The following is a 27,883-nucleotide window of genomic DNA, read 5'->3' on the forward strand; positions in this document are numbered from 1 at the left end:
GTGAAAGTAACTCCAGATCAATGGAAATAAAATCACAAATAATTTCCTGTTTTAAATTCTTGTCTGAAAAGAAGTTTAAAATTACAAAATACAAGGAACATCTCTTAAATCTTGTGTAAATCAGTGTTCGGCCATACAGCATTATCACTAAGTTTATTTTTTTTTACCTGCTAGTTTTAATACTAATACATTTAGGAAGAGTAACATTTCTGAAAGACATTTTGCTGTTGGACTAAAAAAAAGCTGCAAGAATTTCTAATATAGTCAATTGTTTTAATGCAATGGCCTAATTTGGGAAAAGGCAGAGCAGTAATTTAAAGCAGAAAGAATGTCTAGCTGTGCAGTACAGAACCTATATAGTAACGGATGCAGCTAAATCTATGATATAATTAAATGTCCACTGGTGTGGCCATGATAGCAAGCAAGAAACCAGTTAAAGCTTCTGCTGAAACTTTACTGATGAAATCAGTCTACAGCAGGATGCCAAAAAATCAAAGAGAAATAGGTGCTAAAAGGCTGCTGCAATTATCTGGAGAGATTATTAAGATAAAGACAATGGAACTTCAGGAAGTGCCTGAGAGTATTTCTACATCTTCATGTGCACCTATAAAATCTGCCAAGTGTTTGTTTATATACCAGACAGGTTAGCAGAACTGAAGAATTGTTTTCTAAACTTCAAATATGGGAAAGTAAACATAAAAGGCTAGTGAATGTGAAGTTTACCAGGGATAAATAGATGTATACAATATCACTTATTACTGTCACAAGTCCATTTAGTTTGCTTCCCATTCAAGTGTCTAATGTGTCACTCCAAGATCAGGGGAAGAGATAAGAACATGTGGCCAGGATCACGAAGGAAGCCAGGACCACAACAAAACCAATGTTGTTTTGCTTTACATTGCTGTGGAACTGAACTGTTCTAGGAATAGATTTTAAACCAGCATGAAACTACAGCCTAAAATTATCATGTGTCCAACTTCTGAAATAATTCCTGTAGTCTATCTCACATATGGATTTATTACACAACTCCTTTCCCATTCAATTTAGGGTTGTCTCTGACTGATGCCCCTCCTACTGCACTGCTTACTCATTCTTTTCCCCCACTCCAGTGTCATATTCCCTCTACAGTACAAGGAAAAAGATGGATTATGATTAATCTTCTATCATTAGCAGGTTTAAGGTCTCATGTCTGTGAGGCAGAAACAGCCGCTTCATTACCAACAATAATTGGTAAAAAACCACGCATGCCAATGGAAAGCTCTGAGGAAATTAAATTCTCTGAATCTTGGAAATGTATTAGATGATGAGATGCTCTGAATCTGCTTAACCCTCTGGAGTGCCAAGATTGTTTTGGATGAGATGGAACAAGTGGCAGATCCCTGGAGGGCAGTGGGGTTCCAACAGGTAACCTGAAGGCAATTCTTAAGAATAATTTCACCTCACAGTATCTCACATTCATTACCAGTTTGAAACCTAAAATCCCCAAATCTAAAAAATCCAAGTTATAAGAAAGGCTTCTGTTCCCACCAAAATATATCCAAGCCAGGGGTTGCAAAACAAACTAAAACAAAGCCTGAATGGGAGTACTTAAGAGATCTTTGGCAGAAACTCACCCTTTTCTCCATTTCCAAGAGTGATCTGTCAGCAAATCTTTCTTGTCTCTGAAACACAAAATTAGTGAAGACATTGATACTTGTTCTTAAACAACAAAACTGAGGAAAAGCAATTCAACTGGACATTTTAGTATTCTGTCCGAAGTATGTCTTCAAATGCATTTTAAAGTGTGTTCAGGGAAGTAACACTGAAACAAAGAATAAAGAAGAATGAGCTGCATTTATCACACACTTCCTCAGTGACCATCCCCAAGTAATTTAATCACTACATAGCTTTTGGTAAATAGGAGTAAAATAGTATCTCTATCTAAAAAGATGATTGTTTTGTAATGCTTTTAATGTACTTCACTGATATTTATAGGGTATACATCGAAGACACTTAAATACAGGTAAATTGTGGCAGATGTTATCTGAGAATAGGAAACCCTCTTTCTACAGCAATTTAAGACAAAATTTAACTGCTGTGTATGTATTTGGTATTACTGTATGCAGCACTGTTATCTGACAGCAGCTATCTGTAACTGGAGCACACGATTTGCTCTTCAGTTCTAAGATACAGCTATATAACCAGTCAGGAAGAAACGGCAGGTTATGTCAATCTGCCAGCAGGTTTATGAATTGATCCATCCCAACTGACCGTTTGAATATAAGCTTAACAGTGTAGAAAGTGTTTATCCCTATCCTGTAAAGAAGTTCCCAGATACATGCTGGCAAGCAGCACTACTACTTAAATAGGCAGGAGGCAGTCTCACACATTTTTTCACAGCTGAAGACCAGAATCAGTCATTCTTTTTAGAAGCAGAGAGGTACTCTTCCTTCACTCCCATTTTGGGTAAGAAACAAAGCTCCTGCCTAATAAAGAACAGCTTATAGCATGGGGTGCTTCTAATTTGCTGTCTACTTTGTCAGCTAAGTACATGCTTCTTGTTTTATACAAACCTGAGTTGTCTTCTCCAACTGTAGCTTAAGATCTGTAAGTTCCATGTTGGTATCATGTAACTGTGCTTTCAGTTTTTCATTTTCAGCTAGAATCTGTTCATAAAGCTAAAAGAAAACATTAATTTTAAAAAATGCCAAATAATAATTCAGTGAGATTAGCTGAAAAATTTAAAAGCTGTGACTGAGCTGCATGTAAAATGAACAAATACATTAACAGTCTAAGAAGTAAAAATCAGTTACAGATTTTAAAGAGGTTTAGAATTAGCTAGCAATTTAAAGAACTTTAAATTACCAAGTATTTCCAGAAACAAGCAACATCTGCCAAAGTGCAAAAGCCAGAAGCTGTTTTGTAATATGTATTTTCCCCCACTGTAGTGGTTGCTCTGGTCCTCCACTCAGCTGAGCTGCTTTAAGCAGCATTTGTGATGCAATGTGAGATTATTTCCAGACAATTTATGAAAAACAGTAATAAAATTCTATTTTTGCACCAAAATTACTGGATCAGATACCTTCTTAAAATCAGTGCTATCTTCTTTCTCTAGTCTACTGCAGTATGGTTTTCGATCTTCAAGGTAACTTTGTGACCCTGATCGCCCCTGTGCTGAATCGTAACGATCACCTGAAGACATGCTGAGGGATCCTGTGTCGTATCTGTAAAAGAAGAGTTCTTATTTTTCTTTGCCTTTGCATTCAGGCTGAGACAATACTGTATCAAACGCTGTGAGTTTGCCATCACCCAGCTGAAAACAACCAAGTGCACCATTAAGCCAGTCTTCTAATTTGATGGAAATTTAATTTTTACATTTCCTCAGTACTTCAAGATTCTGTGTGACATTTTCAAATTGCTCAGTCTGCCAAGTGCCTGTCCTGTACGCAGAGAAATCTTTTCATTGAATTAAAATATTAAAATCAAGCAAATATTTACATGTCTTAAAGGACTTCATGTTAATTTAGATACTTTAATTCTTCTTTATAAAAAGAAAGTCTACTTTTAAAAAACATATTACTTTGATTGAAGGTTTTTTTAAAAGTAATCTCTAAAGTATCGGCCTAGATGAATTATCCAAGTATTATTAGAGAAACCAAGGAGATTTCAAAACTATTTGTTGTGAATTACAGTATTTCAACAGGAACATTTATGAAACACATCTTCAGCAAAGTCTTTATCCCATTAATCATAAATTACCAACAGTATTAATGAAGTTTAGAATAATTTCACACCGTTCACGTACTGCAGTAGTTCTATTTAACAGATTTTCAGCACAGATGGAACATAATAAAATCTAGTAATTAACTCTAAAGGTCTAACACCAAATGAAAAATTAAAAAAAAAATAACCCTGATATTTCTCCATTCTTTTTAACAAATCTTTAGGAAATCTGATTTTCGGAGACTGCAGTACTTTTCTTGAGACTCCTTAGAAAATTTTCAGTAGGGCATTCTAAAAGAGGGGTAACAAGAGCCTCTTGTCTTCTTTGTAAAAGCTGACTTCATATTGAAAAATCTGTAGGGAATGGTACTGTTTCCACTGTTCTACAAAATGCCTAGCCTGCCTTCAGTGCACTACAAATAGAGTCCAATATATTCCTCAGAATGGAGTATCCCACCCACACGTGGAAAAAAAATATTCAGTACTGTAGCTTTACACTCGTATTTCACACAAAAGTTAAATATCATTAACACTTTTACAGCTCATACCAGCTGACTACTAGGGTTAAGCTGAATTTGTACATGAAGAACTTAGAGTGAGAATATGTGAACAAGAAGTGTAACAATTTTAGATTAATTTGTTTAAATTGCACATACCTTGAAAGGCTATCACTCTGAGGACGGGAGGGTTAAAAAGAAGAGAAAAACAACAGATCAAGTCAGTAATTTAATTAAACAGAATATATAACAATAAGTATAACTAAACAGTTATGTTAAATGCACACACTACCCAACAGTATGTATTATCTGAACATTGTCAATTTTGTTATGTCTGGAACAGAAAAGAAGTATGTGCTAGAATGTGCTTGCCAAGATGTGATTTACAAGGACTTTAACATTACACTCCAAAAGCCTGGACTGTCCTAAACACTGGAGTCATTTCAGCAGTCAGCGATTTGCTTGGCCATGTTCAGCACACTGTTCCCTGAATTCCCTGTTCCTTTTTTCTCTTCTCTACCGTTAGCAATAATGCTTTGATAGGTCAACATAATAATGACTTCAGCTGAAAATAATAATATAACATATTATGTTATAATATGTTATATAACATATTATATATACGCTATATAGAACATAGCTCAATGGGAAACAAGCTACTGTACCAACAACATAAGGAAGTACTTATTAGACTTAATTTAAATCACATAATTTCATTTTTTTAATATTACTTTCATTCATTCATTCCAGATGAATTCACAGACACAAAGTTCACTCACTTAATACTTGACAAGTGAAATTTAATTAAAAATGATGACTTAAGAGTGAGGGAGTGCCCTCTAAGCATTACATCATACAAACCTTTTTCGCCTCTGGGTGGTCAATTAATTTATTCCAATTATAACAACAATCTTGAGTGAAGACATTTCAGCCAAGGAAGTCTACTTACTTATGTATCATCACCTGGACACTCCCCAATGTTATTCACCTAGCAGTGGCTGAAGCCTTCCCCATAGGTATTTTTTTTGGTGGGTGGGTTGTTTGATTTCTTCTTTTAGAAGGAAACTATTTTTTCAACATGTGTAGAGGAAAATACCCACATCCTCCCCAATACACCCGATTTCATGTTTGACACCTTGAAGTGCATTTACTATACAAAAAATATCAAAAATATGTGCTGTAGCCTAACCATTCCTAATAAAACATGGTTATTTTTGTTAAAAGCATGAATAATGCTAGTTAACTTAAGAGATTGTGTAGAAAATGTCAGTGGCACACACCTATACACAGATAGTTTTTAAGCTACTGGCCACAACACGCTTAATTTCCACCTAATTATCTTATCTTGCATTATTGTATATTTAGGTATGATCAGTGTGAGATTACAGAATTTCACCATGTAATCAATGACCTACAAAAATTTGCCACTTTTCCACTGCTTCCTTCTCACCTCAAGAAAACAGAGCAGACTTTGTCTGTAAATTTTACCTTGAAGGAATGCCGTATGCAGAAAAATGCTAAGCTGGTTCTTTTACCCTTTACCTACAATGTAGGACAGCCACTAGAAGGAAGTAAACCATTCCTACATTATTTCTTAACAAATACGATTTCTAAAGGCTGTTTTTCTTTGCTTCTAGTGGACTCCCCGTGGTGCCATGTGAATGTGAAAACCTGCCAGATCTCCATTCCCCTGCTGCACTATAGCTTCCTGAACAGAAAGGCAAGTTATTATTAAATCACACACAGACTATCTTAGAAACAAAATATTCCAGCTACATAGGGGGACAACAAATGAACTGGTGAGGTAAGAGAGCAGTAATTACTGGAGGCAGGAAAACACAGACACAGCCCACTCCTGTCTCCTGGCTGAGGTTAGGAACCTGAGAAGCTGAAAAAGGATGCCGTAATCTTTAGAAAACTGTACCTCATTTGGTTTCTGTTCCCTGAAAGCTGTGAAGTGCCTCACAATTCAAGTACGTGCCTGTCCTTGTTTCCTTCACTTTTCACAAAAGATGTTTGGGTTTTTTCAGCATTCTCAAGTCTTTTATTTTCCCCTTCAAATTCTCTCAGTTCAGCTCAGTCACAATTCTTGACATTTGACAAAAAAAATTTGTGAAAGATGTAACTGTGAGTCTACAAACTTTGCGTAAGGCTTGTCTGAGGAGAAATGATGCTGACAAAGATATCCCCATGCATCCAGATCACACAAGATGAGTGTTCTTCATACAGTCACAGAACAGAGCAAATTGAGCAGCCACAGTTACGTTGGCAGCATACAAGTAGTAACAAAAACATAAAACTTAATTTTTATATATCTATAAAAGATATATTCCTTATCTACACAAACTGATATAACACTTACTCCTAACCCTATGCCATCAGTCTATACAGTATATACCATAAGGGTCCTGCAAAAGAAACCATGTATTTGAAAACGTACACTAAGCTTCTAGACAGGCACATTATATTTCAGTGAGGTTAGAATAATTACTGGTAATGGAAACAAAATATCAAAGTCAGGTGGAATTTACTGTACTGTTACAAATAAGTGTTTCCATAAAACTGCCACAGCAGCGAAACTGAGAAACAAAGTCTTAGTGCAGCATTTAATCGACACTATTAATGCCAGTTTTTCATGATTATTCCCACAGAATAGGAAGACCTAATGACATTCATTATCCTAACATTGCTAGCCTTCACCTTTCAGAAGTCACATATTTGATCTGTGGCTACAATAAAATTTCAGTCCATTTAATTACAAGTTAATCACAGCTTTAGTGATTATTTAAATTGTAAGAAATTAAATTCTTAATTCAGGCTTCACAGAAGCACCTTTTTACTTAGAATCCTTCATTTGCCAAAGTCATCTTCTGAATTCCTTATTTTTAAACAGTTATCCTACAATTTAATTCCAAGACTATCCTTCTAGGAGGAAGACCAATTTCCTTTAAGTAGCATGGCATTTTTTGTGCGAATTGAAGAGATTCTCGGCTCTTAACATTAAAAAAAGCCTAAACAAAATTTCATTAGAACAACCTCCAACTGTCAAAGTGCTTAGCAAAGTCTGACTTCTCCTTCATAGCTCTCCTTTATGGACAAATGATCAGCTAAGAAGTAAAAAGACAGTCCTGAAGAACAAAAAAGCACAAACTAAAATCTTACAAGACAGTTCTTCCAAAGACTTCTGAGATGATTAAGATAATTTTTCTGGTTCCTTAAAGATTTCAGGCTACAGATTATTTTGTCTAAGGTCCTTTAATTTTCTTTGTAGCATGCACCCATGTTCTTGACCTCCTCTCTTTAGTTCAAATTCTTGAGTTACTGCCAAAGCCTTTAGAAGTTTATAGTTACCATCTTCTACCTCTGGCTTATAGCTTCATCAAGCAAAAAACCCCAACAGCAGCACCACATAAGGCAGCAAGAGAGAACTTCAGTATTCCCAAAGTTTCTGTTCTCTGAATAGCAGTACATCAAATAATCAGCAGAACTGAAAAAGCGTAACTATCTTCTTAGTGTCTTTCACTATAATTCTAGTTTATTCATACATCTTTCCTTTTCTCCCTAGAGCTGGAAAGGATTTATAAGCAAATAATGACAAATTTCTATAATAAAGCACAGAAGATTTGTGTCAAAGTGAATGCAGATTTAGCAACTGCAAAAAGGAACGTGCAATTTCTTTAGACATTTAAAAACAAACAAAAAAAAATACACATTCTGCCATGGATTTGGGAACAAACTGCCTATTAGAATCCTCAAGATCCATTCCATTGTTATTTTTCTACGGTGGCAAAATAGTGCACTGTCAAAAGTATTATATTTAGTTCTCAGTTTATCATTGATAAATGTTAAAATAGTTATCAAAGAGAGGAATTACTTGAAATCTACATAGTGTTTTATGTCTCTGATAAACCTTTTGCATAAAAGGAAAAAAACACCTTAATATGAAAACAATGGCATTATTATATACAAATTATAAGATATCTCATAGTTAATAGGTCTATAATAATATAATAATAGAACATTTCCTGCAATTTCAGTACTATACTGCAAATATTATACTAGGTTTGACAAAATTTGAGGAGACAACTTAAAAACAGATGAAATACTTATTCTGAAATTCAACTAACTTCCAGTTTCTTATTTTCTGCAGCTGATGTGACAAAAGAGCTTATATATCAACAAAGCAAATTTAATTTATGTAGCTAGGTGAAAGTGAACTTGTGAAATTCACACGTTTATTTGAGAGCTTTCCATGAACTCAAATCTGGTATTATAGTGATTTATAATGAAACCAAACAACCGAAGCCTTTTGCAGGAAGTATACAGGCTAGGAGAATGTTTTCACTCTGATTACTAGGCAGCTAATTCTATACTTCTGCACCATCCCACCCCAACACACCCACCCTTTTAATCATTGACCATATTCGTAATTTTGGGCCCAACTTAGCACTATTTCACTGTAGTTTTATAAGTCTAATTCTATCAGAAGCACCACATGCCCATTCTACCAAAATTAATTTCTACACAACAGAATATGGAGTAACTACAGATCTAAGGATAATGATATGTACTAGTGGGAGGAAACAAAACAGGACTATGCATTTATGTTAACATGACATGCACGGAAATAAACAATACAGCAAACCAAAATGGCACAGAATGGATCTCTTAACTGAAGTATTTAAGGAATGTGTAATGGAAGCTTTTACAAAAAAGGAGAGAAACACTACTTGAGTTTTATTCCTCAGCAATGAACCTGATTCTACAGTGTTAACTCGAGGCTTTAGGTCAAAAGAAGTACATTCTGCTATAACGTTTTATAGTATAGCTTAAGTTACCACATCCTTTTTAACTCCTCTTCATCCCACTATCACACAACATTCTGTTTACAAGGACCTTTTCCATCAAATCAAGCCTGCTGATTTGATAGAAACATAATAACTGTTTTCCACTGACTTTTTAACAATACTAACAATGCTGAATTAGGATGTTCAGAAATCCATTTTCTTCAATGGAGAAATCAGGTCCATTGTGCTCTTCAACTTTCTATGCTTCACTATATTAAATTAACTTCTCATATTATTTGTTAATTACATTTTTGACAGCAGTCAGTTTAATTTTAAAAGGTTTTAATGAGTGTGCTTAAATCACTGGACATAATTTATCTGAAAACAACAGAGCAGATGCAGCAAAGATTTTGGCAAGGTAGAAGCTGAAAGCTCCCTCCAGTAACTTGTTACAACATGGCCCTGAGCTATGTGTCAGAAATGTCGCCCACATTTTCTGGATACTAATTTTACAAAATCAGGACTGATGAAGAAAACATCAGTTTTAGCCATTGTTAATACACTAAAAAATATTATTAAAGCATGCAAAGGAAATAGCATTGAACCACAGCCACAAATCAGGGATCAGAAAGTGCTCGTTCAGTTGAATCCAAATGCAACAGAAATTTTACTATCAAAATGTATCTGTTACAAAGTTAATAAATTATTTTTTTAAAGTTACCTGAGTTTCTTTCTTATTTGTTCCTTCTTCTGAATCGGACTGGTGTTCCTGTTCATTTTCATCACTCTGGTGAAAGAGGTGGAAGAGAAAAATATTTAAACTGTTGAAAGGCTAATGAGATTTTAAGGTATTCCCTATTTTTAATATGAAAATCTAAGAGCAGTAGACTTCCCTCTACCTAACTAAAATGAATAGAGAATTTAATGTGATACATCATGAAAATTCTCAAACAAGTACATGTTTTCAGTACCAGAACGAGAGGAAACGTAACTTTGCATTTGGCACATGAAAATCTTGCTTCTACAGAATTACACACTGATCCCATGACAAAGAAAAGGGAAAGGGAATTGGCTGAAACAACAGCTATAACCCTTCTAATATGACAGCAATTCTTTCAGTTTTAAGTATAGGGCTACTTGTAATGTGCCAGATAATAAGTCTCATTATTACAGCTTTGGTAAGCATGCAATAGAAAATAATTGTTCAATGATTATTTTTTCCTTAGATTATGATTAATTCCTATTAAGTTATGGTTATTACAGTATTCTAGAGTTCTTTTTAGTATTATCAACATAACTTAGATTTGATTTTTATTTTGTTCCTGAAAGCTTCAAACCAGGGAATACGTAAATTGCACAAGCATCAGTTTTTCCAGAACAATTAGTTATATATATCATATAAACTATTCTCAATCTTAAGAATAGAATATACACATTCCATATTGCTACAAGCTAAGGCTATAAATTAGCAGTAGCAATCATTCACTCACATCTTGAGTCCAAAAAGAAACTCCTGTAGATCGTCGTTTTTCTCTTGGTCGCCGCCTTTCCCTTATAGACTTAGGCTGTGACTTATCTTCTTCCTTTTCTTCCTCTTTTTTGCCCCCTTCTGTTAATAACAACTTTCTTACTCATTTAAGGATGACACAATCTAATTTTCTGAAATAATTCTCAGTCATGAAATTACTTACAATTATTTCTTTTACCTGAAATAAATTTGCTAAAGAGCTTCTTACCACATACAGGGTTTGCTGTAACATACATTCCTCAGAATATAGCTCTAAAATGCTGTAAATATTGTTCCAATTCTTGAACAGTAACTCCAAAAAACTAAATCCATCTCAGCCACCTAAACAAAACGTTTCAACGTAACAGTAATAAACTACACATTGGACTTAAAATTCAGTTTTCAAAACTGTCACCTAATAATTCAAACATCTTTGTCACCAGAGGTATAAAAGTACAAAATACGAGAAGATAATTCTTCACCATTCTTCATCAAACAGGGTTTTTTTTGCTTAAGAATTCAATATATGAAAAAAACCCCCAAACAACAACACCCTTTTAAAAGAAGTCTGTTAAGTCATCCTTAGTGTTCCCCTTTTCATCACAGTCCTCTCCGTTTTCGCTCTAAGGAAGAAACGTGATCTCCTAGATTAGATTAGTAATGTATTACAGAATTCCTTTTTCTTTAAAAGAAATGCAATTGCAATTCAAAACTGACGTATCATCTCAGGCCTGTGTTTGTTCCCCTGTATGCTTATAAGTATTTGTACAAAAAGCCCTATTAAACAAACCTGCTCAAAGTTTTTTACCTACTATCATGCAGTCTATTCATTCTGCTGTTCTTTTAATAAAGAAACCACAGATTTGAGTTCAGATAGAAGCATCACTAGTAACTTTACCATCCCTAGTCTTCAGAGGGAAACAAATATTTTAGTGTGAAGCAAGAATTAAACAGAAAAGGAGGAAATACAAATATTCATGGTGAACATATACCTGTCCTAATTAATTAAATAAATGATGATTTTACCTCTGGGCTTTCAGACAGTAAAGTATTTCTCCTCCTAAAGTCATAATTCGAAAAAAAAAACCCCACCTGCTGTAGCTAATATTTACCCATGAAAATTTTTTTGCATAGAACAGTCTAGAAAGTTTCCTAGCGTAAGCATGCATTACCGAAGAATCCTAATCCAAATTTAGTTCGTGTTAGGACAGAGGGAAAAAAAAATAATCACAAAACATATCCCTGAAGCTAACTCCCAATAACTTCCTCAGCAAACACCAGTCTAGGGAATATGGCAACACTGCTATATAGTTTCACGGAGACTTGATCAATGGATCATTTAATCAGATCCTCTGTAAAACAAAATTATCGATTTCAATCAGTAATCCTATTCAAGTTACCAATCAATAACTTCAATTAAAATATTTCTCCCAAGTCAACTCTAGCAGGCTTCCAACAGAGAACAGATCTCACTGTATGTCAACAGCCTCCTCCTTTACAGGCAGCCAATCAGGCACAACATCTCTGAGAATTATAGCAGGTGATTCACATGTGAAATGAGGGCAAAAACGTGACATCAGAGAAAAGCTTTTTTCTGACTTCTGAATCACGCAATCTGATCTTCGGCTAAAGATTCCATAAACCAGTGAAGTATCTATTAAGATAGATAGAAATACACCACTGGACCCCCCCCCCCCTTCCCTTTATTTTCAACTGTTCATAAAACCCTGAGAGATCATTAAGGCACCGTTCCAATCCTCCAGTGTGGAAGGACTGAAACAAAATCCCAGTTATTCAGCAATTTTTTAATCAAGTAAAAATCCTCCTCAATACCTGCAAGTATTTAAACACTGAAACGTGGTATTTCATTATAGCTGGTGTGTTAAAGCAGAAATGAAAGCATTATGTGGATAGTGATGGCAGTGTATTTGACATTTCTATGACCCACCAATGGAAAACACACAGATGCACATATGAACGGCTGCAAAGCACCAGCAAGTACAGGAAATCTTTCTTCCTCTGTACACACAAGTTTTAGAGTTTCTTACAGAAGATGGGAATAAGATACATCCTCAGTGGTCTTACATATCACACCCCATTTTGAACTACCTTTACAAACGTAATCTGCTCTTTGTCAATTAAAACAACAACAAAAAAAACCCTTCACAAACAGTACTCCTACCTCTCTCACTTTCCTTTGCTCCACTCCGAGAATAGGCAGAAGTTATACCTATAAGGCTGTTTGGTCTGTTTAGTGGACTTGGAGTTGAAAGAGAGCTAGTGGAGGTGGACAGCGAAGAGGTGGATGATGAAGAAGTTGAAGTTGAAGTTGGTCTATAGCGATGATATGGCTATTCAGCAGAAAAATGTCAAAATTAATTTACCAAGATTAAACAAATAAAAGCTACAGGGTATTAAAACATTTAAACAGATAAATAATTCTTACAGTAGTACCAAAATTAAAATATCATAGTTGGAGTTAAGATTCATATAATTTCTCTACCTAAAGAGACCCATCATGAAAATACCTCTTCAACAGTTCGGGAATATCTTTGTCTATAATCATCATCTTTAGTTTCAGATTCTTTCTTTTCTTCTTGTTTTTCTTTGTCTTGCTTTTCTTTCTCTTCTTTTTCTTTTTCTTCATTTTCCTGTTCTCTGGTTCGTGTGGGACGACTTCTTCCTATAGTTTTTTCAGCTTCTTGAAGATCTGTCAGTGTTACACCCTGTGAAAAAAGCAGCCAGCAAATATTCAAATATATCACTCCTGTTAATGTAGATGATCACATTATGTAAATACATATTTTAAAGACAAAATTCAGCTTAAAAATAAATAATTCTATCTATTAAGAAATCACTTTTACCTATACATTCCACCTATAAGCTCTTCTCTTGAATCCTGGAACCAAACGTCCCCCTTTGACTAGTGGGAAGTGTTTGCTGTAATGAGATCTATCACAGATCCTCCAGCAACACAATTTTTAATTGACCTAGTACCTACCAATCATGTAGAAAATCATACAGAAATCATTTAAGAACCCACTTGATCCTTCCAATATCATCATAAGCGTACTAAATATTTTTGAAAGAACCCAAAAAATACAATTTATACAATCTAAAATACCAGATTTTTAGAAATGTTGATAAGTTTACAAATTCACTCACTGCAACTGGATTTTTAGGTCAACAAAACATAAAAAATTGCATTGACAGCCCCAGAGAAAGTTAAAACTCATTTCTTATTTCCTTGTTATTCTGAGGCTCAAAACTAGTATTGAAATAAGCTCAGAAAGCAAATATTTTTTGAAGACAGCTTTTCTCTGCTGCACTTTTCAGCTGATAATATCTGAGATGCTGCTCAAATCACTTCACAACCTATTCTTCAAAGTCAACTTTGCAGCTTATCAGTTATTTAATCGCTTTGTATGTTGATGAAGTTTTAATACAGTAATTTATGGTAGTTCCTTCACTATAAAGATTCAACAATAATTGGCTTGTAGTTTGACCATCTCTCAGGGCTCTGAGTTAGTATCAAGAAGTAAAAAAGAACTGCAGTAATACAAAGTTTTATCAAGCAGTGTTGCACTCTCAATAGGAAAGAACCAGAAATATTTGAGGGGTTTAAAAACTGCAAAGATTTGAAAGTAACATCAGTAACCAATGTAGATATAGACTTGGCCTTATAGCAGATAAAGACGATGACTAGAGTATTTCTTTGTGCTATGTGCTGATTATTCTCAAGTTTGTCAGCAGGTGCAAAAAAAGATGGGTAGACAGACTCCAGAGGATAGTTGTTGGTGATTGCTCCACTGCCCAAAAAAATGTTCAAGTACTGTTTAAAGATAATCTATTTTGCTACTGTCACATCCTTCCCTATATTAGGATTGCGCTGGTTGCAATTCAACATGAGGTAGTTCTGACAGAAATTTGGAAGAACCACAAAATGTATCAGTGTGTAAACTAAGACAGAGAAACATTGAAAGGAGACACGTAGTTAGATTCTAGATTATTAGCAAGAAACAACCCCTCCTTCCTCAATACTCTTCCATATTCACAGAAACTAGGTTGTATGTGTTTATTTTCCACTATCATAGACCTCATTAGCTATTCATGTGTTGGTCAGCTCAATCACATTATCCTGAGTAGTCCCTGCACAGAAAAAAAGACTTAGAAATGGAAATAAATACTGTACTAAGTAGTATAGGAAGTAAATATAGTATTAAGTCTTCAGCCAAAAGCATATAGCTGTTTAGTTCTTGAAGGTTTCAGAGTCTTAGATTTAAACATCTACATAACATCCTATACAATTACTGGAGTAAGTCATTTTACCATAATGCAATCAAAACCTTCCTTTCAATTTTGTATTAAGTCACTCTTCAGTGAATACAAAAAGCAACTTTCAGTACACAATGAAGGGTCCTAAACCTTTCAGGGAAGAAAGTTAAAAAAAAGTAAGAGGCTTTATTACATCTGGTACAAGTTCTTTTATACCAGGAAAAACTATCAGTTTATTAGGGGCTTCACTGGGAAGTTAAAACATCACTATACTCAGGGAGCTACATGGGTATGGTTCTATAAATGTAGAAGCTTTAATGAAACTATACCTGTGTAGATCTTCTAGACTGTCTTGCTTGCCTGGATCTAGCTTTTCTTTGGGACTCTGACTCTTCATCCCGTACTGGAGTGAGGTATGATCTAAAGAGTTAATTACATACAAAATTGGCAAATTATAATTTTCATACAAATTTATTAAATCGTCAGAAAAAACCCACATTATACGACTAGAAACCAAAGCAGTAAGAAGAAAGTCTTCAACTATGTAAGACATTATATTTTAGACATTTAATCTATATCAATGATTTATTCATCAAGATAGAAACCTTAACACTCAACATATATACAGTGTTTTCCCACTTTAATTTAGATTTCTTTTTACCATCTCCAAATATAACAAGCTTTTTTGTTACTAACTATGTTAGTTAAGTCTACTAACATAGGGGTAAAGACCGCTGAGATTCAGCCAGTTACACATTTATACATAAAATACATATGTGTGTGTATTAACTTTTAACATAACTTGTAGGCTTTTAGAAAAAGCTAAATGAACTGCTAATGCAGAAAACCTAATTGCACCAGAGATTAATTTTTTTAATTTAAATTAACCAGAGATTAAACTTAGATCTATTGCACCTGGGATTAAAAATCCTTGAGATGGTGGTTACCATATTTTCACATGAATCAACCATGCTTCATAATCCAAGTCTCTTTCAAAAAAACTGCTTAAAAATAAATCCTCATGAAATCCACAAAAATCCTGCAGACTAAGCAGGTAATTATAATCAAAGCCAAAAGGCTACTAGAGTAGCCATACAAGGTACAGACTCTTTAAAGATTCTCCAAGCCAGGTAACTGGGGTGGAAAGAAAAAAAAAAGGAAAAAAAAGAGACAAGAAAACGAAAAATAAGAAATACATGTATACCTCCAAATGTATAATTGTGTGTATATATATGTAAGTATGTAAAGCTATAATGAAAGAAATTAAAGTTTTTAATGCATTTGTTGATTTTCTATTACAGCATATTCTGGGAATGCTATTATAATTTAACCGTTTTTTAAAATCCTTAGATTAGCTAAAATCAGAAAAATTTGAAAAAGCAGAATCAGAAGGTTGCTAAAAGGTTGCACAAAACCTCTCTGAGCTTCTTTAGATCATAAAATTAGCTCCATTGAAACTGGTAGAGTCAGATTCTGTAACGTTTTCTGCTTGTTTGTATTTTAAAATCTAATTAAGAATATTTGTTTAACGATTCAGTAATTGGCTAGTGATTATATTCACAAGCCATCACCTATTAACACAAATTACATATTTTTTAGCTTTAGCACATACTAAAACCAGTGTAAAACAATTCTCAGTTTTAAAAATAAACTTTATTTACACAGGCCTATTGACTACTACCAATGTACTATCTCTATTAAACAAATTACCCCCAAAACACAGGAGAATATTTCTAACTACCTGCTATACTTAAAAATATAGAAACATCTCCTATCTTATGACACATCTTAAAAAACCTCTCACTACATTAATTTGATTTCCCTATCCCGTTTTCTTGCAAACAGTGTTTTGATAGACTTTCAATTTTCCTAGAGCCCTGGGCCCTACCTGTTTTAGGAAAAGGGTGCCTGTTATCTGCTTCAGCTACATGACATGAAATAGTACCTACCTAAGAAGTTTGAATGGCAGAGCAGGTGTAATATTTAGGGCTTGAAAATTGCTACTAATTACTCCATATAACTTGCTCTTAAGTAACTGGTGTACATATGCCTACCCTCCAATAAATCCAAAATACTTCAAACCTCACCGAGGGAAAATTAAAACTCACAACTTGCCAGGTGCACACCACAGCTGCTTTAGAGTAGGAAGTGTCCTCCCCTAGCATCCCTTGTGTATGCCACACAAGTTATGATACAAAGGATTAAAGATTCAGGTTTGTCATTCTCTTCCCTGCTTCTCTAAACCAAGCCTAAAAAATTAGATAAATACAGCTTCTTCAGCTACTCTAAGAAGGATGCAATGTTACATGCTTCATTACTAAAAGCAGTTTATAAAGTATTTACTTTTCAAATATTCTTCAAAATTCTACTTCAAACATACTTCCTAAATATACACTTTCAGTCTATAAGTATGGATAAAACAATTTCTTAGGAAAATATTTAGCATATACAGACAGGTTTTTCATGTGCATATAAACATAAATAGATACACATAAGCACATATATATATATGTATCTGTGTATATATATATAAAAATAAAAATATGCATGTGCGGGTATTTAGAGCAGTACCTTCTCACATGCAGTAATTATTCCAGTTTGGCTGATTCCTAAGATTTAATGGATATCTTAATATGCCATCAAGAAGGCATCTGCAAGACTGTATTACACAATTGGCCCAGAGTCAGACAAAAACAAGGAACTTCAGGCCAATTGCATGTATCTAAAATGGATGTAGCATATGCGCATTAGTATACACACACTAGTGAGAGCAAACAAGACAGCAAAGCCTTAGTTCTAAATTTCCTTGCTTTTCTAGCTCATATGAGACTGAAATAGCATTTGCATTTTAAAAATGGAACTGCTTTTGAAAAAAGATGCATTTTGTTGGTTTCAGTTTTGATTTATTGGGTTCAATCAAATTTCTCTATGGAAAATGCAGGTTCTGAATGTGGTTGTTATTGGAATGGGTTGTAGGCACCTGTGGGAACCTCCTGAAACATGGTGGGAAAGAAAAAAAAAAAAAATCCTCATTTCATAACAGTTACTTCATCTCAGTTTTAGGTACAAAAGGAAGGCTATGGGAAACAGACTATCCTAAATAGGCCTAAAGCTATGAAGAGTCTTTGAATGTTGTTGCTGCCTTAAGTGAACCAAGAAATGCAGGTTTCTTCTGTAACAGCAAACAGCTTCATTACCTCCGTGAACATCCACACATCTGGCACTGATAGAGGAATTACATTTCAAAACTACTTACAGTAGCAACACAGAAATCTGAACTTGCATCTCAGTGGAAGGTTGAAGGATAAACATACATATCCAGAAGAACCACCACCCAGGGAAAGCTAACAGGAATTAACAACCTCGTGAAATCTTACTTTTGCTTCCATAAGTAGCAGGTAACAAGTCTTTACAGAAACATAAATACGCACTAATCTTAACGCATTTCTGTAACTGTAACAGAAACCTGACCATATTCTTAAAATAAAATTTGTATCAGCTTCTTACTCATTCTTCATACTGAACAGCTGTTAAACCATTGCATTTACAACTGTATATTATGTTTCAAGTAGAAGAGACGCTAAATGATGCAATGAAATAATCAGAATGTGTTGAGTTCAATGCTCTTTTCTCAGTACTGCCAGGCACAAAAAATGTCTGAAAAAATCCTACATTGTAACATAGCATACTGCCAGGATTACAGTAGCTCAAGCAGCAGCAACTTGTACTTGTAGTAAGCAACTGATTATTGACTTTTCTTATTTTTAATTCAGTCTTTTTCCATAGTTCCATTATGGGCATTTTTAAGATGACTCATTTTATCTATTAACAGAAATACAAAGATGAAAATACCACATGCTAAATGAGAACCCAAGGCCAGTCAAAAATATACAATATCAAAGTTCAAATTTAATGAACAGTCTCTACCAGTACTAAGCTCTTACATAAACTGAGGCACATTGATAGTTGCTTCCATAAACTGCATGCAAACACCACTGCTTTACATACTGTACTATCCAAATTTGTGGTAACCAACACATTCCTTTAAATAAAAAAAAAAACAACCAAACTTTTGTATAAGAGCAACATTACTTCCTTTACACACCTCCGTCTCTCCCTGACCTCTGATGTTGAGGATACAGTGCCAGAAGTAGCTGTAGTCATGGCTGTGGTAATGGCTGTAGCATTTACAACAGATGGTGCAACAGGAACGGTCACTGCTGTAGGAACACTGTCCTTTTCTTTCTCAGTACTATCCTCAGCCCACAAACGATTTGAGGTACTACAGCATAACAAGCAGCAACACAAAAAAAGAGAAAAGGAAACAGCTAAACAATGAAAGCACTTTACTAAACAACTAGTAACATGTAAATTGAGGGATGGATTTTTTTTTTTAAAAGCAAACTGAAAAAATGTCTCTACTGTGAAAGCTCAACTTGAGCTATTAAATTTAATAAATGAAGAATTATCAGTTCACAAAAAACGAACTTCTATTCTTCATATCCTTGTAACATTGGAATTATTCTTTTGTACCAACATGGCTGTCACTTTACAGAAGCCAGCCATTCACAATTTTCAAGCCAAATTGTATAAAATTGGAACAAATTTAACAGGAAAGTGAAAAAATCCAGAGCCCCAGGATCTACTAAACAAGAACGCATGCACATACATAAGCACACAATAGACCTGACAAATAAAAAAAAAAAAAAAAAGGAAGTCTGCTGGTGCCATTACCTGCTTTGCACACCTGCTGAAGTAGAACCCGTTGTACTCTTTGTAGTAGTGTTTGCGCTGGCAGGCAGGGCTTTCTGAAGACCAGCAGAAGAGGTAACTGTTGATGCGGTACTTGGAACATTAGAACTAATCAAATCATCTTGTCTTCTTCCAAAGGAGCCACTGAAGGAGAGATGTGTACAATGGATGCATTCATATTATGTACCTCTGCTCATTAAAATATCACCAAGCTGTGAAAGATTCATTAAATTCCTGCCCATGTATTCTGTGTCTCAGTTGAGTCTGAGAAAATTCTGGGGCAAAAGATGCATTTTCTTCACTATTTCCTTGACTGGGACTTTTAATCTATGACTTCAGAGGGCAGCAGAAGTGTCCCTTAGTCCTGACTGTTTCTTCACACGGAGAGGAGACAAAAAATGGAATCTTGCCATTTTATGTATGATTCTCTTGTTTGCATCTACTGAAGTGTTCCTATAGGGCCCCCAATATCCCATTTTTAAATCTGCTGCTTCACTCACACTGAATACCTCAGAAAATGCAAGGTTTTACTCCACAGCTTAATAGAAATGTCATCAATATCACTCCTCTTATAATTTTCAACCAACTAAATGTACTGCCTTTTAAAAAACTTTAGTAATTCCCAGAAAGATTAATCTCCCACTCAGGTTTTTCCCTTGCTCTTCAAGTTGTAAAGAAGATCCAGTCATTTCCACATTTTAGCCATTGGTTCTGGATGAGCAAATTCTGCGTTATTAAGTCAGGATGTTTGCCCATGACTAAACCCCTGAACCCACAGTTAGAACAGTGAGAGCATCATATCCCTAACTGCACAAGTTGTAAGGAAAGATGCTTCTTTGTCATTCTGCAATTGATAATTTTTTCTGTTATTATCAGTTCTGTAATGCCAAAGAAAAAATAAAAATACATGAAAAACTGAAGAAATACACCACTAAAGCACCACATGCAATTTAAAAGTGATGCACATATTTTGTTTCAAGACTGGATCGTAAATATTGATAAAAGCCAACATGCAAAGACTGTTCTCATGTATCAACTCTTAATATATTCCATCCAGAACAGGATACATCTTTCCTAAACGCTAAATGCAAAGTTAGGAAAATCGAGTTATCTTTTTAAGGCAGGACGTTAACAAAGATGTAAGATAAATTATGCTGTATGAAACAGCCTGACTACATGCCGTTGACAACATAAATGTCAAGACTAAAAAAAAAGGTTAAGTACCCATCACCATGTACATCAGCAGCACGTATCAATATCCAGTGAGTAACTTTAATCAAATAGCTACATTAAAACTACACAATGGAGTAAAGTTAACTGTGTAGTAATCTGCAGGATATGATTCCTTTTGAGAAAATCCTGCAAGAGAGGAACCACAAACACCTGAAAATTATTTTCCTATTAATAATTTACTTTGCATTCAAGTTAGTTTTACATATGCATTTGTCCTGGTTTCAGCTGGGATAGTTAATTTTCTTCTTAGTAGCTGCTGCAGTACTGTGTTTTGGATTTGGTGTGAGAACAATGCTGATAGGACACTGATGTTTTTAGTTGTTGCTGGGTGATGTTTTTATTAAGTCAGGGACTTTTTGGTTTCTCAGGCCCTGCCAGCGAGAGGGCTGGAGGGGCACGGGAAACTAGGAGGGGACACAGCCAGGGCAGCTGACCCAAACTGGCCAAAGGGATATTCCATACCATGGGGCGTCATGATGAGTATATAAACTGGGGGAAGAAGAAGGAAGGGGGGGGACATTTGGCATTATGGCGTTTGTCTTCCTGAGTAACAGTTACATGTGCTGGAGCCCGGCTTCCCTGGGGACGGCCAAACACCTGCCTGCCCATGGGAGGCAGTGAGTGAATTCCTGGTTTTGCTTTGCTTGTGTGCGTGGCTTTTGCTTTACCTATTGAATTGTTCTTATCTCAAACCTTGATTTTTACCTCCCTTTCCAATCCTCCTCCCAATTCCACTGGGTGAGGGGGAGTGAGCGAGTGGCTGCGTGGGGCTTGGTTGCCGGCTGGGGTTAAACCATGACAGCATTCTATGATGCTAAAATCTAGCACTGTGGAGAGCAGCCCAAGACCTCTGATACTGTCACAGAAAAATCAAGATTCAGAGACAATATTTTTCCCCTTTTCAGATACCAAGCAGAATTACTTCTATTCCAACACTTAAAATAGTTCTCTTTGGCTACTGAGCTAGTCTGGAAAGAGTCAAATGAACCTCAAAGTGAAATAAACAATAGAAAAAAGGAAGAATGTAAGTTTAATTATACAGCAGTTGCTGTGACACTCTAAGCTAGTAAACATGGTGTAGTTTTAAAATCAGCACAGGTATTGCATCAGCACAAGTACATACTTTGCAAATATTATGAACATGGCACCATTCAGTTTTAAACTGTTCTTACAAAGTGATTCAGTACTTGATTTGTTCCTGTCAATTTGCAAACATTTTGATTAAAAAAAAGAGAAAGAGAAAATCCCGCACCTTCTTTGATAACTTGTGTTTAATGATGTAGGACCTTCATTCAAACTGTTTTTCTTGACATCTTCCTCCCATTTTCTCCTGGTGTAGGAACTGCCACCACGTATTGAGCTAGCAGACGAGTCCCTGTAAAAAACCAAAATATTTTAGTTTTGCAAACTTGTATTAAAGAAGGTTGTTCTTGATGTGAGCTGAAACGGAGCTTCAAATTAAAGATTACAACCCTGGATAACACACTTAACCACACGAAACATGAATAAAATGACCTTTATGGACAATAATTTTCAAGCTCCTGTGGAAAAATACTACATTCATACTAACACTGTTAGAAATATAATAGAAAAGTAGCACCAAAACAAAAACTGCTGAAGAAGATTTAATCAACATGAAATCAATCATCAGCTTTTATCTTTGACCATTGCTGGCTCTGTTCTTCTCAAAAAACGAACAAGAGACTTTTCTGTTTGCCTCAGATTATGCAGTTCAAATTAAGAGAAAACTACCCTTGTTTTTTAGAAACTGATTTAATGGGATTTTTCATTCTTGGATGTTATAAGAAGTTGTTCAAAAGCTGACTAGGCTTTAGAACTCATGATACTGAGTGTGAACAGGCCTGTAGTAGCTATTCCTGAATGGCCCGTCATTAGCTGACATTACTTTAGTCATAAGAAATTTCCAGCCTATTGTTGCAGTTTATAGCAGCAAGAAATAACCTTGCAAACATCTACTTAGAAAAATTACACTGAAAATTGATACTGAGATGCAAAAAACTGCATTTCTAATAAAGTGTCAGCTCAAGATGTAAAGCAAAATTCAGATATAAGGAAGAAAACAAAATGTCTTTCACAGAACTATATATAAAAGGCAACCTGGTGTGTGATGGAAAATAAAACAAAAATTTGTTAAAATGTATTTTATGTTCAGATACCTTTGGCCTTCAGAATGTACTGCTTTTTGTACAAAAATTTATGCTAGGACTTCTGCAGTCAGAAACAACTTTAGAAAATGAACAAAAAAAGGCCAAGGCAGTGTTATTTTTCACCACAAAAGAGAAACACAAATTCTGAGGTATCACCTACTACAGAAAGGTCCTGCTGCATGAAAATTTTTCATAATTAATGAAGATTTCACTTAGCCAGCACACTACAGACTTCAAAACTTTTGCTGTAGCATTGGCTACTGAACTGAGGCTGGATGTCTGAGATTTGTTAATCTAAAAGCCCAGCTAGGACTCTTGAAGTCCTTTCCATTACTCGCAGTAGGATGTTAGCTGGATTACACTACATCATCAATAAACTAGGCAAGCAGGTGTTCAGACAGGTAGAACAAGAACCCAGCAATAAGATAAGCAACCAACAAGGATAAAGATCTGGGATAAAAGGCAGAAACCTTAATAATTTATTAAGGTACCTGTAGAGCAGATGATTAAATTCTACATGTAAACAAGGTCAGACTAAATGTCAAAAGTCTCTTACGGCTTTAAGTAAGCAAGCTGGGTTATCTGCCACATCATACACTAGGCAAAGTATTGGTGCCTATACAGGCTGGCGTAAAAGCAGGCTTCTTCTCTGGTACACCAAGGAACACAAAGTTCTCTGGTCCGCGCTGGGACTAAAAAGCCTGATGACTACAGTTCACACAATGCATATGAGGAAAAATGGCTATTACATTTACATTGCTGTTGCTGATACCCATCTTTGGAACTATCTGAATAAATCATGACGGTTAAGACTGGCGCATCAAGGACATAAATAAACCTCGACAGTAAAGCAAAATTTAATCCATTTGTTACAAGCAATAACAGTTTCTAAGAAAAAATTGCAATGAAGTATTTTTCCCAATCTTAAGGTATCACCTAGTTAAGATGCTTTTGGAGAAGAGTTTATGAGAAGGATAAAAATTGAAATAATATTAATCATTCTTATAAACAAACCGAAACTGACAAATGCAGTCTCAAAGAATATAGTGCTCCAGAGGATGACAAGCACAAACAGAAAATCCAAACTGCCCTGTGATAGAAATATAGATTTTTAAAAATCTGGCCAAGTAATATGAGAGATGCTAACAAACTAAGCTAAACTTTACGGGAGCGTGACAGCTGGAATATCCCTGTTTTGAAACAGAATTTGTCACCCAGAGACTAAACTTAGGCAATAGTATTCTATAACTGTAAAAAAAGCCAGTATTCATGTGTTTGCACAGAGATGAACCATTCTCCAGAGTAGCAACAAAGAAGCTCCTCTTCAGACATAAGGAGATTTATCAGTCCTATACACAATAATTATAATGGCATATTTTTAGCCATGAAAAGATTTTCAGTTCAGGTCATCCTACACTCAACTATCTAGAGATAATCCAACAGAAACAACACATTTGGGAGACTTCTAATTTTTGTACTATGCATTTGATACTAACTCAAGAAAATATCCAAGTAGAACCTCAATAAAGGAGAGAAGTGAAAAATGGGGAGGTTCTGACAATGCCATGAAAGTACCCCAAATCCTAATTAGCAACAAGCCCACGCATCTAAACTTTTTGTTCCTTTTATACTGAAAGCTACAGAAGAAATACCAGCAAAGAAAGTAAAAATCTCCAAAAGATGACAACAGGTCAACATGTAAACAAGAAAAATAGAAGAATCGCTTTTGTAACTGAACTATTGTTTTTGTAAATGCAGTATGTTTTTAAGCCAAGACTGTAAGAAACACAGCATTTTGTTATTACCCAAAGTAACGATGGAGCCCAGTAGCAGCACTCCACGGCTCAAGACAAAGCAGTAAAATGCTTTTAGCATCCTTCAGTAGTTTCAGTTTATGACTTCATATTTTGGACTTTATTTATTTTCTCCCCCAAGAAGACAATAGCCATTGCCCAGTTCTGCTCTTATCATATAATAATGTGGATTTAAAAAAGGATCATTATAATTTACAAGATCAAAAACATTCAGGAATATGAATACCCTATGGATCAGCATACTCTATAAATTAGCACTGTTTTAAAATCTGTTTGCTAGCCACTCTCAGCTCAAGTCATTTTATATTTAACAAATTATAACTTCAGAGTCACCTGTTTTCTTTTTCATCAATGTCAGAGGTACTGGCCAGTCGTCTTGGTATTGTAGGTGCAACATATGCAAGTCGAGTTCCTTTTCCGTCTTTCTCCTGAAAGACATGTACTTTTTATTAAGTGTTACTATTACTGATTATACTGCTGTTGGCCAGAAAAATCATTATGACAACTTCAGCTCTATTTATTGTGACCTGGTTATACAAATGACTTTCAAGCTTTAGTTAAGTATCAGGACTATAATGGGAAAAGGAAATTTTATTTTTCATTTTAACAATGTAAATTACTTGATTATTTTGCTGCAGTACAATTCCAACACTGATTATTGAAAGCAAACATTCTAGTATTTTTATATAGTATTATATTTAAATGTGAAAACATTTGAAGATTTGTACTTGAAATAGAACCACAAAGTTCTATGCTGTTCATTTACCTGTTCCATATTAGTCCTTCACTCGGTTTAGTATAATCATGTTTAATTACAGAACTAAATCTTTGTAAATAAAAAAATTACTATGGAATAGAAACAGAGACTCCTTCATGTTAAGAGTCTTTCAACATCACTCTCCAAGTGATGCTGAAACTCAAACCACTAATCTCCATTAACTGTAAGAACTACTACTAGCATTGCAAGTCCCAATAAAGGGAAAAGCCCCAAGCCTATGCACCAGGTCACGAGACAAGGAAGGTGCATACTACACTTCTAAAGAGACCACACAGAAGCTGCATAATTTTTCAGAATTTTGGTAAAGAATAGATGTGTAGTACTGTCTTACTTCTAGAACACAATCTATACTAAGTAAGGTAGATCAATTCCTCAAAATTCTGTTTCACAGTGAGAACAATTACCTTTTCTTTGTTGTCCAATGAAGAGGAAAGTCTAGGACTTGAAGCAGAACGCATAACACCTGCAGAGTCCTTTTCTTTCTGAGCTTCTTTGGAAGCAGTAATTTCTGCAAGTGCACCATAACTACCAGTTTTTCTAAGACCTAACCTCCAGGAAGCAGGAGATTCATCTTTCCTCTCTTCTTCTTTGGGAGAGACCTTGGCTGTAGATGTTGGAAACTATAAAACACATGCAAATGAGTTTGTATTATTAACTTACACTACCTGTGGTAATTCATGCTCCTTGCAGAGACTTAAGAACACAACTGTTTTTAATAATCATAGAAGTGCTGAATTCATATGGGAGTTGCAATAAGACACAACCTACACACTCTTCTCTTAAATTAGTTAATGAGATAAGAAATGTAAGACTGGACAAAGTATACTACTCTAGAAGTTAGCTTAGAAAAAAACCACACTTTGTAATACACACTGTGATCATGAGATGCAAACTTAGAAACATGCAAATCCATTATCAACAGTTTGATTAAATATGTTATTTTGCAACCTGTATGCAAACCTGTGCACACCAGAACCTCACCATAGATTTTTCACCCTTACTGGGCACAAGAACAATGCCAGTTTTGCGCAAACCCTGCCTCCATGATGCAGGATCTACTGACTCCACGACAGGCATGACAGGAGGAATGAAATCATACTGAAGCCAATTAAGACAAGACAAAGATGAAGATTGAAAGAATGGAAAATAGAAACAAAAGGTTGTGTTAAAGCCACAGTTTGTTCCTACGTTTATGTTATGTAGCTCTTCATTACAGCACAAAATACCGAAAAGCAGTAAGAGACTTAAAAACTTAATAACAGATTCTTATTAAACACAACACAGCATGTTTAGCTAATTCAGAGACAGAACTACAGTTTGCGTAGAGGAGGACAGCAAAGCCTGTTGACCTAACAAGGTCCATGGCCTAAATCCTCATATTGTTGAGAATACTTGAAGATTCACATTAACATACCTCTTACCTTCCTTACCATATTTTGTTCATACCCCTTAACCACATCCCACACTACTTTAGCTACCAAACTCATACTTTCACTCCCAAACTTGCCTTACTTCAGTACTGTCAGACAGAAAGCAGCATTACTGAATGCCATATAGACTGAAGAAAACCCAAACTCAAGCTTAGTACACTGCATCTGCACCACTTGTGAGCAACCTGCAGTTTGGCCATCTATGGTGTAAAAGCAGAAGAGAAGCTGCAGTAGGACGGATGGAGCAAACTGAAAAGGCAGGTGCAAGAGTAGGTGCAAGATCATACATACAGAGCTGGTTTACCTTCATTATTAGTAAAAACTGTTTAAAGCCTCTTTGGTTGGTCACTGATATGAGCCGCAACTGCTTCTCTAGATCACATGTACGTGTTCTGTTACAAGATGAGCAGGCTTGATATAAATGCACACTTATTTTGTAGCTACAGAAGGCTCTGAATTTTTCACATATAGTATTAGAAAGATAACTGCAGTTTCCTTTTAACTTGCACTTTTTACCTTTAGGACCAAAAGATAAGCCATTAATTGCTGCATAATAAAATTAGAATAAGCTGAAAGCCAGTATATGAATGATTTATAAAAGGTTATCATTCAGCTTAAAATCATACTTATTTCTTATTATTATTATAAATGAGTTCTCTCCTCCGCACGTCGTCATTTAATCACAAACCAAAATATTATGTCTATTTGATCATTCAGCTCTGGAGTACCAAGCCACATCCCAGCTAGCAACAATTTGGTAATATCCTATTGCTGAAGGCCATATAGCTTAGAAGGCTTTTGCATAATATAAAATACATTCATTGCAAAGGACAAGCTAGGAAACTTCTGACTTCAAGATAAAGTTCAGACAATTATAAGAAAAACACAATGTCTTAGTAAGTATTAGATATCTAAATTTTCTTTGCACACTGGAGAGTCT

General features: G+C 35.1%; 1 protein-coding gene across 3 annotated transcripts in view; it reads right to left on the bottom strand.

Moving 5' to 3' along the window:
* PPP1R12A (protein phosphatase 1 regulatory subunit 12A) overlaps nucleotides 1-27,883 on the bottom strand; it is a 121,704-nt gene that overhangs the window by 11,570 nt on the left and 82,251 nt on the right. For 2 of the 3 annotated variants that reach the window (XM_040595283.1, XM_040595285.1), the window contains exons 10-23: nucleotides 25,918-26,133; nucleotides 25,069-25,163; nucleotides 22,006-22,128; nucleotides 19,503-19,664; nucleotides 18,874-19,050; nucleotides 15,098-15,188; nucleotides 13,022-13,219; nucleotides 12,676-12,844; nucleotides 10,477-10,595; nucleotides 9,708-9,773; nucleotides 4,359-4,375; nucleotides 3,062-3,203; nucleotides 2,553-2,657; nucleotides 1,614-1,661 (exon numbers count right to left, since the gene is read on the bottom strand). In XM_040595283.1, coding sequence (XP_040451217.1) covers nucleotides 1,614-1,661; nucleotides 2,553-2,657; nucleotides 3,062-3,203; nucleotides 4,359-4,375; nucleotides 9,708-9,773; nucleotides 10,477-10,595; nucleotides 12,676-12,844; nucleotides 13,022-13,219; nucleotides 15,098-15,188; nucleotides 18,874-19,050; nucleotides 19,503-19,664; nucleotides 22,006-22,128; nucleotides 25,069-25,163; nucleotides 25,918-26,133 — 1,728 coding nt within the window. The remainder of the gene's footprint in view (nucleotides 1-1,613; nucleotides 1,662-2,552; nucleotides 2,658-3,061; nucleotides 3,204-4,358; nucleotides 4,376-9,707; nucleotides 9,774-10,476; nucleotides 10,596-12,675; nucleotides 12,845-13,021; nucleotides 13,220-15,097; nucleotides 15,189-18,873; nucleotides 19,051-19,502; nucleotides 19,665-22,005; nucleotides 22,129-25,068; nucleotides 25,164-25,917; nucleotides 26,134-27,883) is intronic. The other variant, XM_040595284.1, reaches the window with a different exon arrangement.

Source organism: Falco naumanni, chromosome 5 (assembly GCF_017639655.2).
Source record: "Falco naumanni isolate bFalNau1 chromosome 5, bFalNau1.pat, whole genome shotgun sequence".
Lineage (NCBI taxonomy): Eukaryota > Metazoa > Chordata > Aves > Falconiformes > Falconidae > Falco > Falco naumanni.